Raw genomic sequence first — 16,723 nt, 5'->3', positions numbered from 1 at the left:
CCATTTTATTTCCTAACAGAGAAAGGACAAAACCCCTTGTGTGAACTAGGATTCACTATAAGGAATGTAAAAAGGTGAAGGGTCAATTAACATACCTCATTGAGTTTACAGCTTTGTACTACATACTATATTTTTGAGTAACAGAAAATCTTAACTGCTATTACTACAGTAACTTCATAATTATTATAAAGTTGTAGAGCTACCTATGAAGGAAATATATTTTAACTGATTAAATATCTAAGTTCTATGTACTAAAGAAATAACAAATCAAAATAACCTTATTGATACAGCATGTATTCACATCAAATATGAAAAACACCACACAGAAAACAGAAACATTTTTAAAAAAAGATTTAAGATCATAAATAGGTCATTGTTGTCACAATACATTTCAGAATTGAAAAAACAAACATTTTGGCTTTTTAGGAAAATACTCCTTTTTTTTTTATCAATTCCCTCATCATTGAAAGGATATGTACATTTTTTAATTTCCAGTCTCCTAAGGCACAATATTAATCAGAAAATACCAATATCACCACCTCACTATAATAGTAGTAAGAGGTGCAAAGTAATAGCACTAAGCAAATTTTATGGACAAAATCATTCACTTTTTAAAAAGAAGAAACAGATTTAATGTTTGTTTTAGTTAAAAAGGCCCAATGTTGTCATGCAGAACTTTACATTTAAAAGAAAGAAATTTTTTAATTGAAGTATTTTAACTCAAATAGATTTAATTCACCACAGAGGAACTATGGGGGGAGGGAAAGGCAATTGGTAAAATACAGTATATTTTCTTTAAAAAGGACTTAAGAGAAAAAAGCCAACAAAATAGCTTATGAATGGAGCAAATACTATGTGGAACAGATTAGAGTTGTAGTTTATTCTTAGTCTTCAGGCAGATCCAGACAATAAAAAGACTAGGTAACATAATACCTAGGTACATCCTGTAAGATGTCTGTTCCTTAATCACATAGTCCATTCTAGCCTATCACTTACCAATGGAGATGTAGTGAAATGCTATAATTGGCTGCTGAAATTGTATTTTTTGTTCAATCAGAAAGGTCTTTAAAATATAACATAAATGTAAAAATTACACATTTTAAACTCTGACTTTGTCCTCTGTGATACCAATTGAACTTCAAGGTTATATATGTACAAGGTGGTGATTTAGTGTCACTTTTAAGAGAAAACCCAGAAAGTTAGTGATTGTCCACAGATGAAACATGGGATGAGGTTCATGACTAAACTGATCATGGAGTGTTACTCAGTTGTAAACTCTTGAAAGTTAAGATTGGGAAACGTGTATCAGACAAATTAGAGTACAACAGAAGAGGAAGGGAAGCCTATTTGTCATTCCAATTCTGACAAGGTGCATGGTCTTCGGAATTCTTGTCCACGTTCATGAAGCCATTTATTGGATACTGTGAGATAAAGAAAAATACATTAAATTTTCATACGGTCTAATTATTATTTAATGAACTTCTAAGAGTTAAGTCTATAACAAAGTTTCTACATGGGCTCAAAGTGCAAGTCCAAAACCAGAAAAACAGTTGTTACTTAGGCAAGTCTTTAAAAAGATTCACTAAATGGGGCCTCCCCAGTGGCTCAGCGGGTTGAGGGCAACGCTGTGAAGTCTCTGCAGGCTCAGCAACTCGAGTTTGATTCCCCACCTGGCCAGGGAGAGTCCCACATGTCGCGCCCGCTGCTCCCCTCAGCAGTGCTTTCGGTCAGTCTGTCTGTTCCGCTCCCCACTCTGTCTCTGGTCAATCCTCTCACCCTCCCACGCCTCTGGCCTGTACCATAGGTATTGTATAAATTAATAAATCTTTTTTTTTTTTTATAGAGGCATGTTTTATTTATTTGTTTGTTTGTTTGTTTTGTTTATACATGCACCGGGTACAGTCAGAAGCGCGGGAGGGTGAGAGAATTCACCAGAGCCAGAGCGGGGAGCAGAGCAGGCAGAAGGACCGAAGGACACTGCTGAGGGGAGCAGCGGGCGGCAGGAGAGGTCTGCGTGCCATGCAGGACCCTCCTCCTGTGGCCGGGGAGCAGCCGGGGATCGAACTGGCGCCGCAGAGGCCGCGGGCAGCTTCGCAACCCAGCGCTCAACCGCTGCGCCACCAGGGAGGCCCTAAATTAATAAATCTTTTTAAAAAATTCACTAAATGTTGCAAACTCACAAGAATTTATAATAAACAATTATGTTTGTACATTTGAGTCAATATGCATTTCCTAAAGTTTCTAATATTCAATATACAGATTGAAATGAAACACAGAGCAGAACTTCTATCAGCAGTTATATTTTGCAATCAGGTAAAACAAAGACTTTTTTTTTAAATGAACTCACTTCATTCTAAAGGAGCAACTCCAGGATAATTACTACTATTTTTTTAATTAACATCTGTGAGTATTTTATTTACACTTATGTTTTAACAACATACATTTCCTATCTCTGAAGCGCTTACATTTAAAGGGAAACAATATGTTATGATAAATGAGAGATGTTTACTAGACAGAGCAATGGATTGGAAACAAGGAAAAATAACGATTAGCTTCTGTTTCACTCGATGTTAAGTGAGAAAGTTCAGTTCTATTTTTTTTTAATTTATATATATTTTACGTCATTCCTCATTTTTGTACAATGTGTGCTTTTTCCTCTTAGGTGTAGTCCCCCTAAAATTCCCACCAACAATCCATCCATGCACCATCATTATAGTCCCTTGTGGGCTTCCCTCCCCTGTTTTGATCTCTCTCCCTCCCACTCTCCTGCAGAATGTCTCTGATTTAGAGTTGCCTGTTAATTTTGGTTTTTTATTATAATTTTTTCCCCCTGATCCCTTCTTTGGTTACCCTATATTCCTCCTATAAGTGAAACCATCCAATATTTTCCTTTTTCCTTCTGGCTTATTTCACTGAGCATCATCCTTTCTAGCTCCATCCATGTTGCTGTGAATGTCATGAGTTTATCTTCTTTGATTGCTGAGTAGTATTCCATTGTTTATGTATACCACATCTTCTTGATCCAGTCATCTACTTTTGGGCATTTGGGTTGTTTCAATGTCTTACCTATTGTAAACAGTGCTGCAATAAACATAGGGGTGCAGGTATCCTTTTGAATTAATGTTTGTGTTCTTTGGGTAGATTCCTACAAGTGGAATTGCTGGGTCAAAAGGTAGCTCCATTTTTAGTAGTTTGAGGAATCTCCACACACCTTCCCATAGTAGTTGGACCAGTTTGTATTCCCACTAGCATTATAGGAGAGTTCCTTTTTCTCCACATCCTCACCAACATTTGTTGTTGCTAGTTTTTGTTTTTTTTTAATATGTGCCATTCTCACTGGTGTAAGGTGATATCATTGTGGTTTTAAGTGCATTTCGCTGATTATAAGTGATGCTGAACATTTCTTCATATACCTGTTGGCCATTTGATTTCCTCTTTGGACAAGTGTCTTTTTAGCTCTTCTGCCCATTTTTTGACTGGGTTGTTTGTTTTTGTTGAGTCTGTGAGCAGTTTGTAGATCATATCTATAGTCCCTTATCAATTGTATTGTGTGCAAAAATTTTCTCCCAATCAGTAGGGTGTCTCTTTGCTTTGGTTAAGGCTTCTTTTGCTTATAGAAGCTTTTTAGTTTTAGTTAATCACTGGGATTAGTGATCTAATCCTAGCTGTTAATCTTTTCCTTCACTTTCTTTCTTTGAGGGATGAGTCTTTAAAGATGTTACTGAGATGTATGTCATGTACTGTTTTACCTATACTTTTTTCTATATATTTTATGGTTTCAAGTCTCACATTCAATTCTTTTACCCATTTTGAGTTGGTTTTTGTGCATGGTGTGAAGTAGTAGTCATTTCATTCTTTTGCATGTGGTTGTCCAGTTTTCCCAGCACCACTTCTTGAGGTATCCTTGTTCCACTGAATATTCTTTGCTCCTTTATCAAAGATTAGTTGTCCATATATGTGTGGCTTTCTTTCTGGGTTTTGTATTCAATTCCAATGATCTGTGTGTCAGTTATTGTTCCAATACCATACTGTTTTAATTATTATGGCTTTGTGGTATAATTGGAAGTCTGGGCATGTGATACTGCCATTCTCCTTTTTAGTCAGGAAAGCTTTGGCTATTCGAGGTTTTTTTGTGGCTCCAAATGAATTTCATCAATGTTCGTTCTATTTCTATGAAGAATGTCATTGAGATTTTTATCAGGATTGCATTGAATTTATAAATTGCTTTTAGTAGGATGGCCATTTTAATGATATTAAGTCTTTCAATGCATGAGCAGGGGATGTCTATTTGTCTCTTTCTTTTGAAAATGTTCTATAATTTTCTTTGTATAGGTTCCTCTTTGTTAGATTTATTCCCAGGTATTTGATATTTTTTGCTTCAATTGTAAATGGGATGATTTTCTTAATTTCTTCTTCTTCAGATTGATTGTATATAGGAAGGCTACTAATATTTGTGTGTTGATTTTGTATCCTGCTACTTTACTAAACTGGTTGATTGTTTTGATTAGTTTTTCTGTGGAGTTTTTTAGAGTTCTCTGTGTATATTATCACATCATCTGCAAATAGTGATAGTTTTATTTCTTTCCCTATTTGGATTCCTTGTATGTCTTTCTCTTGTCTTATTGCTCTGGCCAGGTCTTCAGTATTATATTGAAAAGCACATCTTTGCTTGTTCCTAATCTTAAGGGAAAGGCTTTCAGCTTTCCACCATTGAGAATATTGCCTGTGGGTTTGTTGTAAATGGCTTTTATAATGTTAAAGTATGTTCCTTGTATCCTGAGAATTTCAAGGACCTTCATCATAAATAGATCTTGAACTTTGTCAAATGCTTTTTCAGCATCCATTGATAAAATCACATGCTTTATTATTTTTCTTTTTGTTGGTATTGGATTACATTAATAGATTGTGGGACATTGAACCATCATTGTGCACCTGGAATAAATCCCGCTCAATCATGATGTATTATCCTTTTGATGCACTGTTGGATTCTACTGGGTAGGATTTTATTGAGGATTTTTGCATTGGTGTCCATTAGGGAGACTGCCCTGTAGTCTTCTTGTTTTGTGTTGTCTTTGTTTGGTTTTGGTATTGGTGTAATGCTGGCTTCATAAAACATATTTGGTAGTATTCCTTTCTCAGTTTTTTGAAAGAGTTTGTGTAGGATAGGCACTGGTTCATTTCTGAACGTTTGGTAGGATTCATTTGTGAAGCCGTCTGATCCTCCCTTTTGTGTTTGGAGAGGGTTCTGATTACTGTTTCAATCTCACTGCTCGTAATTGGTGTGTTCAGGTGTTCTATTTCTTCTTTATATAGCTTTGGATGATTATATAGTTCTAGGAATTTGTCCATCTCTTCTAGATTGTTGAACTTGTTTGCATGAAAATGTTCATAGTAATCAATTACTACTATTATGTGCTCATAATGCTTCCTTGATTCTAAGGTATTATTTTCTATGTTTAAGTTTTTAAAAATTAAGGTATCACTGGTTTACAACACTGTATATGATTCAGGAATACAGGATCCCACCTCAGACTATTTTTAATATAACTCAAAGAAATTAATTTTCTGTTTCTATCTTAGAACCCAATCAATGGTATCAACATGTACAAAATATCTTAAACTAGGACACATAATAATTCTTAGCTATTCTTTTATCTTTTCCAGCCCCTGAATCCACACTTCTTATTCATCAAACCCATCAATTTTCCTTATATAGCTCTTGAATCTATGCCTTTTTTTAAAAAAAAAATCTATTCTTTGTGCCCTAGCCCTTTTGCTGGTGCCGTAGTCCAGCTTTCATTATCACCCACTTAGACAATGAAAACAGCCTTCTAAACTGATCTTTCTAACTCTAATTTCTCTTGATTCTAACACAGTGACTCTCAAACATTATAATTACCAGAGAAAATCTCTTCAATCTTGATGATCAGATGTTACTCCTTAATCTTGCTATGTGCAATACTGTAGCCACTCCATAGATGTGGCTACTGAGCAACTGAAATGCAGCTAGTGACACATAATGAAATGGCTAACCGTGGGTTAAATAGTATGTATTAAAAATAGGTTTACCTGTTTCTATTCTAAAATGTGACCAATCCTGTACTGCAAGACCCTGAGAGTACATGCCTCTCTAGCTTCATACTAGTCCTAACCCTGACCCTTAACATCCCGGCAAAATGTCTGCACTATCTCCAGGACCAAATTTAAAAATTAAACTTTGAAGAAGTCTCCCCTATGTAGGAAGCTGCAATCTTCAGTTTACATCTTTGTGCTAGTGTGTACAATACTATACTCTAATTTACCCATTAATATGTTTCAAAGACCATTTTGAGCCACCTGATGGAAAGATATTGTCTTAATTTGGAGCCAATGTTTCATAGAATAACATGTGGAAATAGTGTTAAAAACAATGTAACACAAAAATCACTAATTATATTCAGAGAACACAGGAAATATTTACCCCATTTGTTTCCCACTAGCACTGGACAGGCTGCATGCCGTGTACTATAATCTCCTTCTCCACTGGCAAACAAATTATACCAGAAAACAGCAGTTCCCTGTAGAAAACAATACAAAATTATTCCTAAATATAATAAACACCAGGTTATCAATTTTTGCAGTAACCAAATTTTCCTCTGTTCTTGTGGAAGTAGTCCTTTAGGGCAGCATTTTTCCCCCAAAGTTTTGTTTATGCATATAAGAACTGGGGTACAGGCCAGAGGTTGGGGTGGTGAGAGGATTCACCACACACAGAGTGGGGAACAGAACAGGTAGACTGACTGAAATACAATTCTGAGGAGAGCAGTGGACAAGTCAGGAGAGGTCTGCTGCACCATGTGGGTTGCTCTCTGGCCAGGGCTCAAACTCATGGTGCAGTGTCTCCAGATAACTTCATAGGTTGCATCTTAACCCCTTGCGCCACCAGGAAGGCCCCTATGGCAGCATTTTATCTTCCTTTAATATGATCCTGATAATGATTATATCATTTAAAATATTTTCTGGTGATCATATGAAAATGTTAGTACCACAAAAGCTGCTTGACAAATAAAGAATATTTGCCAAAACAAATCTTAACAGTAGATGGAGTGGCAAACACTATATATAGAACCCACTTTAGAAATAAAAATTTTTTAACATTAATCTCTGGTTGGTTATTACCTCAAGGTATGGTAAATTGATCTATAAAAACATCCAAAATTCTATCTGGAAATAATACAGTTATTAAATATTAGACATGAAATAAAGGCATATCTCTTCCTCAGGGAAAGAAATCAAGAGACCCCCAAAATGAAAATAACAAGCAACTTTACCTTTTTAGGCCAAACACTAGCCCCTACTTCAGGAAAAACAGTGGCTCCTCCTGCTGATACATCACTCATCTAGAAGAGATAAAAAAGTATTAACAGAATTGTTAGAATCAAGTTAAACATGCCAAGTTAATGACGATAGGATCTTGAATTCTGTAACATGAGACTATCTGGCTTCTACTTAGATGTGTTTGTGCATGCTACTCAGTTTTTAAAAAACAAGATAATGTTTAGGTTTGCATAAATAAATTATATATATATATGTAATGACAATCAGAAAGGGAGATGGGGATATAATTTAGAATAGGCACTTTTACAGGTAGAGATAAGAGGATTTAAAAACAGACAAATCAAGTAACGGGTATCTAAAAGTATTTTATTGCACAAAGAATATAATTCCTCCTTGGGGAGGAGGAATTTTCATCTGTCTTGTTCATTGCTGAGTTTTAGTGTCTAGAATACTACCTAAGAAATAGCAGATGTTCAGTAAATATTTAAGTTAATGAATTTAAACAAAACCAGAAGTAAACATCAAGAGAATAACAATAAACTAAAAATCAGTTTTGTCATTTCTCATTGTAGGAAGAAATATTAACTAAAGGATTGTATAAAACTATATAGTTTTAAAGATAATTTAGAATATAAACATAAACCTTCCAAATGGAGGAAGCACATACACACAAAATGAAGAAAAGGAAACATAACAGTGAAGATTTTTTTTTAAAGCAACTGAAGTAGAATGTATGAATAAAGATTATCTTCAAAGCAATACAAATATGGCGTAGCCAAAAGTCACCTGTAAAACAAGTGACTTAAAAACAAATGGATAAGGTTTGTTTTTGTTGTGTACCGAGTTTGACCTTAATATGAGGAAGTTTAAAATCAAGGTTAAAAAAATTGAGATAAAGAAGGGTATCTTATCATGATAAAATCAAAGAGTTGAAAGCTCTTAAGCAAACCAAAAACTAACTGGAGAAATTAAATAGTTGTTCATGAAAAAGAAAACTAGCTATAGGGTACTTACAAATGTGACCCAATAGTAATAATATTTAAATAATGTGGGGTGGTAATCTAATCAAAATGCTATATAACTAGAGGAGACATAATAGCAATCTAACATATAATCTAATACGTATGGATATTGGACCCAATAATGCAGCATCAATATTTCTATGAGCAAAGAAAATACAAGAAACAAGTACAGAAAAGGAAATTCTCATGACTCAAACATCTGAAAAGATGCACAATGTTCTAAGGGAAATGCAAATTAAGACTATAACAACTGCCATTCTGGTAAGTGAAAGACATACAGATCAAAAAGTTTGACAGCCTCTATAAAGGGACCACTTCTAAAAAGTATACAAGACTTCATTGTATAAATTTTGTATAGTATATCAACTTCTGAGTTTCCTTTTGAGATAATTCATTTTTAAGTCAACTTCTATGTCTTACTCATTTTTTTTACGGTATCTTTAGATCCTTTTGGAAACAAAACAGTTGTGTGATGAGTGGAAAAAGGTAAGGGCAAGAAAAAGATAAGAAGAATAGGTGGGAGGTCTAAGTGTAGAGAAAAGTGGGGAGAAGAATGGTGAAAATAGGGTAAAAGACTAACAGGGAAGGTGGCAGGGAGAAAGGAAGAAAAAACAGACTGAGTAGAGAAAAAGATTTTGGTAGGGAATGAGATACAACAGATAACAGAAAGAAATGCCAATTCATATAATTCAAATAAGGGAATAGAATGGAAAGAGTAATGAAGTAAAATTAAGTCAAGATCTGAATTGTATCTTTTTAAGTTTAACAAAGATTACAGCATTATGAGATCATATTCTTCAAGATATGCCCTGATATGTCCTGTCTTATATGCTCTTTTTATGTGACATTCTTCTTAAGTGGTAGGGTCTATGTCTCCTCTCCTTGAACCATGTAATTGTCTTAATAAAATATAGCAGAAGTGGCACTATTTGACGTCAAAGGGTAGGTATTAAAAAAGCCATGCACTCCTGACTCTATCTTTTTTGGGGAGTGGAAATTTTTTGCTCATGTAATCCAGTCACCATCTGTGAGGAAGCCCAGACCACTTACAGGTCCAGCCTCAACCTCAGTCTTCTAGCTTAGCCCCAGAGCCAGTCATACAGATGCATGGGAGATCCAGAGCAAGAGCCATGAGTTAAGCCTAGTCAACCTCACACTACTGAGAGAGAAATATAAATTGGCTGTTAAGTAACAACAGATTATGGGGTGAATATTATGATCAAAGCTTAATTTTGTCTATATGTATGAACATATAAACAATTTTAAAATTAAGATCATGCGTTTTTGAAACCTTAATAAACAGCATGGGAATGGTTACCCTTGATGGGCCTTTTATGGTGCTGTAATGTGCTATTTGATCTGCATGCAAATTACACTAGATGCATTCATTTTGTGAAAATTTATCACATATTTATGATTTGTGTACTTTTCTGATACATATAATTCAGAAGGAAAGTTTATATAATGTGCATATATGTACATACTATATATGTCTAAAGAGATCAGATCATCCATACTCCAAAATATTAATAATGATTATGTCCTAATAGTAACTGCTTGGACTGTAAGTAATTTTAACTTCTTCAGGTTGTAATACACAATATGAAAAAGCTGCAAATGCAAAAATTCTTAACTCCCTTTATTCCGTTGTGTGACATTCTTCTTAAGTGGTAGGGTTAAGTAAGAGCTGAGAAGAACAACAAGCTGAATATACATCTCAAATGAGTAATGTGAACAAACCCCAACTTAAAATAAAAAATTAACTAACTTACATAAAACAGCCAGGTAGCAATTCTATTTCCTGTCCCCAACTCTTTGAAAGCATCTGGCTCATCTTTCTGTGAATGAAAAACAACTAATTCAGTAATGAAATGAAATTCTCCAGCAGCAACTAAATATTAAGCACATACTGAATGGTAGGTTAAAACAACCCAAAAAGTTCCCTTGTAATGTCCAAGAAGCTATCGTACAGGAGCACTCAAAAAGTTGTTGGTTGTTGACTCTGTTTGAATATTGAATATATATTTTTCTAATTTTATTTATTTTTGCATAGAAGAACGAGGGTATAGGCAAGAGATGTGGGGGGTCAGAGGATTAAACAGAGACAGAATGGAGAGAACAGGCAAATTTACTGAACTATACTAAGGGGAGCAGTGGGCATGACAGGAGAGGTCTGAAATGGACCAGATACTCTTGCTTAAGGTTGGAGATGGAACTCAGGCTGTCACTGTCACAGTGATAGCACTGGGACTTAATCCCTAGGCCATCAGGGAGGCTTGCATTCTGAGTTTTTTTTCTTTTTTTTTTTTTGAAAATACGTATTTGCTAGACTAAATAACCAATACTTATTAATAGAACATCAAAACAATTATCCACGGTTTTTGGTCTAACCACTATGGAAAGCAGTCTGGAGATTCCTCAATCTGCTAAAAATTGAGCTTCCATATGGTCCGGCAATTCCACTCCTAGGTATCTACCCAAAGGATACAAACACATTAATTCAAAAGGACACCTGCACCTCTATGTTTATTGCAGCACTATTTACAATAGGTAAGCTTTGGAAATAGCCCAAAAGCCCACAAATAGATGACTGGATCAAGAAGATGTGGTACATATACACAATGGAATATTACTCAGCAATCAAAAAAGATAGACACATGCCATTTGCAGCAACATGGATGGAACTGGAAGAGATCATGCTCAATGAAGTAAGCCAGAAAGAAAAAGAAAAATACTGGATGGTCTCACTTATAGCAGGAATGTAAAAGACCCAAATAAGGGATCAGGAAAAAAACTAATTATAATAAAGTAAAAATCAAAATCAGCAGCCCACTATAAACCAGAGACATACTACAGAGGGGGAGAAGGAAGTAGGATCAAAACAAGGGTGGTGGGAATTTTACGGGGACTAAAACCAAGATGAAAATGCATACATTGTACAAAAATGAAAAATGATGTAAAAAATACATAAAATAAAAAATAATAAAAGATAAAAGCCACTCTAATAAAAAAAACAATTATCCATGGTTTTACCTTTCAAAAGAACAAGGAATGAAAGACTGATGGCTACATTCATGAAATCTATATTGATAAAAAATTTAAGATTTTCTTTGAATTCTTTATCCATTCAAATGTTTACTGCTACTATGATTGTATTTCTTTGGGACAGTTAGTACTTTAACCTGCTGAAGAAGTCACATCTGGCTGTTTAAATCTAAAATAAAAAACAATATTCTGCCTTGGCATTTATCCCAGAAAAATGACAATGTATTTCTCATAGAAATTTATACTCACTTATAGTCCAAAAGTAGAAATTACCTAAGTAACCTTCAAAGGGTGAATGATTAAATAAGCTGTGGTGTATGTATGTGTGTGTATGTATGCGTATATATATATGCATATATATAAATAACATGGAATACCATTCAGCAATAAAGAAATATATTACAGTACTAATATGTTGTGTAAAAATTCAGATGAAATTCAAGGGAGTTAAACTGAGTGCAAAAAGACAACCACAAGAGAATCTCTATTGCATATAATTTTTATATTAACTGTGAAATAATTATACAAAGAATAGATTAATGTTACTAGCAGTTACAAATGGGAGGTAGAAAATGTGTGCTACTGTCCAAACCTAAAGTGACTTGAAATTCACTGCCCTAAATAATTTCTATCATCTCTTCTCCACATTGTTCATTCAGTTAGCCAGCCATTCAATCACTGAATAAAAATTCTTTGAGATTCTTAAAAAAAAAAAAAAGAAAAGAAAAGAAAAAAGAAAATGTGTGCTATTACAGAACAGTATTGCAAGGGAAGTCTTGAAGTGATGGCGCAACTATGTATCTTTATTGTGGTGGCAATCGCACAAAGCTACACATGTAATACTGCTGCATAAACACACAAGTACAGTGAATTATGAATAAGTTTTGAGGTTTGTGCCATTGCCAATTTCCTGGTTTTGACAGTGTGTTATAATTATGTAAGATGTTGACATGAAGGGATGTTGAGTAAAGGATGCATGCATGGGACATCCCTGTAAAGTTTGACATTGTTTTTTCTATATTCCACTTGTAAGTGACACCATCTGGATATTTATCTATTTCTGGTTTATTCCACTAAGCATAATCCCTTCCAGCTCCATCCATGTTGCTGCAAATGTCATGAGTCTATCTTTTGATTGCTGAGTATTATTCCATTATATATGTATACTACACCTTCCTAATCCATTCATCTGTCTTTGGGCACTTAGGTTGTTTCCATATCTTGGCTATTATAAATAGTGCTGTTATAAACATAGGAGTGCATATATCCCTTTGAATTAGTGTTTTTGCATTCTTCAGGTAGATACCTAAGAGTAGAATTGCTGGGGCATGTGGCAGGTACCTTTTTAGTCTTTGAGAAAGCTCCACACTGCTTTCCATAGGAGCTGGACCAATCTACATTCTCAATAACAGTGTAAGAGGGTTCCTTTTTCTCCACACCCTCACCAGCACTTGTTTTTTCCGGTCTTTTTGATATGGGCCATTCTCACTGGTGTGAGGTGATCGCTTATAGCAGCTTTGATTTGCATTTCCCTGATGATAAGTGATGAAGAACATTTTATCTTTTATTGATGTGAATTATGTTAATTGATTTTCAGATGCTGAACCATTCTTGAGTCCTTGGTGTAAATCCCACTTGGTTATGATATGTAATCCTTTTAATACATTATTGGATTCAGTTTGTTAGTATCTTATTGAGGATTTTTGCACTCATATTCATTAGGGAGATTGGTCTATAGTTTTCTTTTTTGTGCATTATCTTTGATATTAGAGTGATGTTGGCCTCATAAAATGTGTTTGGCAGTATTCCTTCTCAATTTTTTGAAGGGTTTGAGCAGAACAGATATTAGTTTGTCTTTGAAAGTTTGGTAGAACTTGCTTGTGAAGCCGTCTAGTCCTTTTGCTTTTCAGGAGAATTTTAACTACTGTTTAAATTTCCTTTCTTGTGATCAGTTTGCTCAGGTTTTCTATTTCTTCCCTATCTAGCCTTGGATGATTGTATAATTCTAAAAATTTGTACATCTCATATAGGGTATTGAACTTATTTGCGTATAAACGTTCACAGTAGTCTCATTATCCTCTGGGTTTCTGCAGTATATGTTGTTAACATCTCCTCTTTCATTTTTTATCCTATTTAAATGTGTTTCCCTTTTATTTTCCCTCGGTAAGCCTAGCTAGAGGTTTATCTATTTCATCTTTTCAAAGAAGCAGCTTTTGATTTTATTGTCTTTTGGAATGTCCTTTTGATTTCTGTTTCGTATATCTCTGCTCTAACTTTCATTATTTGCTTCTATGGGATTTGGGGTTTTTTTCTAGTTTCTCAAGATATGAGATTAGGTTGTTTATTTGGGGTCTTTTGTCTCAGTGTATTTTTTGATTTCTCATCGATCCTGTGGTCTTTCAGTAGAGTGTTGTTCAGTCTCCACGTATTAGATTTCTTTGCTTTCTCTTAGTAGCTCATTTCTAGTTTGATTCCTTTTGGCATTATTTCAAACTTCATGAATTTGTTAAACTTGTCTTGTGTCCCAGTATGTGAACAATCCTGGGAAATTCCCCGTGTGCACTTGAAAAAATATATATTCTGCTGTTGGTGGGGTTTAAATTAAGATTTGGAAATGCCCTAATTTATAGCTCATAATGTTAAAGAAGTCAAAAAGATCTCATTCATTAGTCTTAAGCAAGAGTATCTGGGCAAGGACAACCCTTTAAAAAACTGCTTTAGTGTTATCTAGTCTCCAGTGTCTTTACATCTATGTATTTTTAATCTTTCTATCTCTCAAAATAGTCTTATAATTTCTTCAGTTTTATCAGTCAATCCACTATTTCAACTGTTTATATGTTTTATTTTTTTAAATATTACATAGTGGTTTATATTCTGTACCTGATCATTCAAGTATCTAAAATTCTGGAGATGTCTAAATCTTAGTTGTTTTAGTCTCACCATAGTGTCTTATTGACAGCAGTATATTTTTAATGACTTCATATTTAGCTGTATTTATTCACTGAAATTCCTGAGGTACTAGAATGAGGGCACTTCTCTTCAGAGAGGATGTGACTTCTTTTCTGCCAGGTACCAGGAAACATTACTAAACTGAACATTTTAAATTTATTTATTCTTTCCCATAGCAGTAAAAATTCAATCCAAGATTTAGATGAAGGCAGGTCTATGGTTTCAAAGTCCTTGAAGACCATACCACAAGACTGCAAGAATCACCTCTCCTTTTAAAGCTTCTGCCTCAAAGCAGATTATTTTCAAGACCACTCTTTCTTTCATTAACAGTGTAATTCTTTTTGGAGATTTAGGTTCTATGCAGGGGTCTCAGATTTAGTAGTCCTACGCTGTGGCAGTTCTTCTCTTAGAACTGTTAATCCCCAAAGCCCTGGAGTTCTGGAGCTATGTACCTCTAGCCTCAGCAGTTTTGCCCTCCTTTAGTTTAATTTTATGTTTTAAAAGAAGGGTTTACAAAATAATGATTCCACTGTTTCCACAAATTACAAATAGGTTATGAAATTTTAATGCTAAAAGAACCAAATTAACATGTCACACCTAAATTTCAGTGGAACTCTTACAGTCTGCTTTTTTCTTTTTTTTAACTTACCCGGGCAAAGTCAAAGTGGGGTTCATACTGTCCACCAACTCCATAATTTGCTACCTGAAGGGAAAAAGAAAACATTAATGAAATAGGAAGACTGCTGTTCAAAAAAATCTGTAAGTCTCATTTTTGGCCTCTTTTATATTATGGTTAGATACTTCTAGAAAAATGAAATGCAAACCATTTCAAATCAATGAGAGTTCATGAGGAATAAGAGATTAAAAACTAAAAGGTAGCTACTATATGCTATTTTAGAATCTTAGTTAATATTTTCTCTAGCAAGTTTGGAGGGGAGCACATTTTTTTTCTTAACACATAAGTTAAATGATTTGAATTCAAATTTTAGAACTAGAATTTTTAGAATTAAAATTTTCTAGAATTAGAATCTTGAGATTTCTATTTCACTAAACATTATCCTTTGGAATTTAAATCAAGACTAATTCTTCCCAAAGTCCAACAGGGAGGCTACTTAAATGTGTTTTACTTAAATCCTGTTTTTCTATTTTTTTTACTTTCTAATATATAAATAGTAAGAATTTAACACCAACTTAATTATTCCTGCTGGAAGGCCCTAATAACTTCAGTTAATTATGAGTGTCCCAATGTGAAACAGCAAAAGGAAGTGAGAAAAATATTTGGTCTGAGTTCTTCAAGTTCTAGCTAGTTAGTTATTACACTTGTGACTTTGGAAACAAATTCAATTTTTTTTAATTCACAAAATAAGGAAAAAGATACCTTCCTTAACTCTCTACTTCCATCCCCAAAAGACAAAATGAAAGGAGACTGTAATTACAATGTTGACGCAATGAAAGGACAATATAATTAAGAGTGCTGCCTACAGCAAAGTCCAAGTACTATAATTACTTTGGATATTTTACTACACCTGTTGTAGACACCCTGGGTTTTGATAAGCCTGTTAAATAGGAATATATCAAGTAACCTGAAAGAGCCTTCTAAGTGTAAATACAAATTAGGAAAGAAAAAGACACTAATTCGAAAAGAAAAAGAAACATCAAAGAGATTTTAATAATCAAATGAATACTACAGAAGCGGTATATTACCACAAAATAAATGACAACTTAAGTAATTAAAATATAGACAGTCCTGCCTTACATAGTTGCAAAATGCACAAATCTCAGACACCTCATGGTTTAGTTAACTGTTAACACTGGACTCCCAACAATAGTTGAAATCTCAGGTAACATGGTACATTAACTGTAACTGTATAATGTACAAATGCTGCTGCTAGTTCAAACAGTCCACAAATTACTATATATGATCAATGCCTAATCATGTTACTTTCAAAGTCTGACAGTGATTGGTGACTGCACATCAGAGCACCCACAAACAGCACAGCATGCAGTTGTGCTACTTACCTCCCAGTGAAAAACCATATACTATTGTACAAAAATGGATAACTAGAAGAGGGACTTGGCCAACAAAGATAAAGTATACAATAGAGAAATGGAAAGTGACGTGAAATTGAAATCAAACTTAAATAAAATATGAAAAAATCTGACAAGGGCAGTGTTTACACCATCACTATTTGAGAAATCGAGAGGCAACCAGAAGGCTGTGAAGGCATACTTAATATAAGGAAAGTGATAGTGATGAAAAGGATGAGGATGTCCAAGATAAAGTGTCAGTGGAGAAAAATCTTCACAATAAAAGTGAAGACATTTAATAATTTTGGGGATATTTAACATTGAAAGCATAAAGGATTAAAGTGTTGAACACTGGTCTACAC

General features: G+C 34.3%; 1 protein-coding gene across 2 annotated transcripts in view; it reads right to left on the bottom strand.

Annotated features, from left to right (window-relative positions):
* Nucleotides 1-344: 344 nt before the first annotated feature.
* The window catches only part of P4HA1 (prolyl 4-hydroxylase subunit alpha 1), a 75,065-nt gene continuing 58,686 nt past the window's right edge, over nt 345-16,723 (bottom strand). For both annotated transcript variants that reach the window (XM_054690727.1, XM_037497945.2), the window contains exons 11-15: nt 14,983-15,036; nt 10,112-10,177; nt 7,311-7,379; nt 6,461-6,557; nt 345-1,421 (exon numbers count right to left, since the gene is read on the bottom strand). In XM_054690727.1, the coding sequence (XP_054546702.1) occupies nt 1,351-1,421; nt 6,461-6,557; nt 7,311-7,379; nt 10,112-10,177; nt 14,983-15,036 (357 nt within the window). In that variant the 3' untranslated portion in view covers nt 345-1,350. The remainder of the gene's footprint in view (nt 1,422-6,460; nt 6,558-7,310; nt 7,380-10,111; nt 10,178-14,982; nt 15,037-16,723) is intronic.

This window comes from Talpa occidentalis, unplaced genomic scaffold (assembly GCF_014898055.3).
Source record: "Talpa occidentalis isolate TD23 unplaced genomic scaffold, MPIMG_talOcc4v2.1 talOcc4.8, whole genome shotgun sequence".
NCBI classification, from domain to species: domain Eukaryota; kingdom Metazoa; phylum Chordata; class Mammalia; order Eulipotyphla; family Talpidae; genus Talpa; species Talpa occidentalis.
Note: the sequence above shows the minus strand (reverse complement) of the source record. Positions and strands in the feature narration are given on the sequence as shown.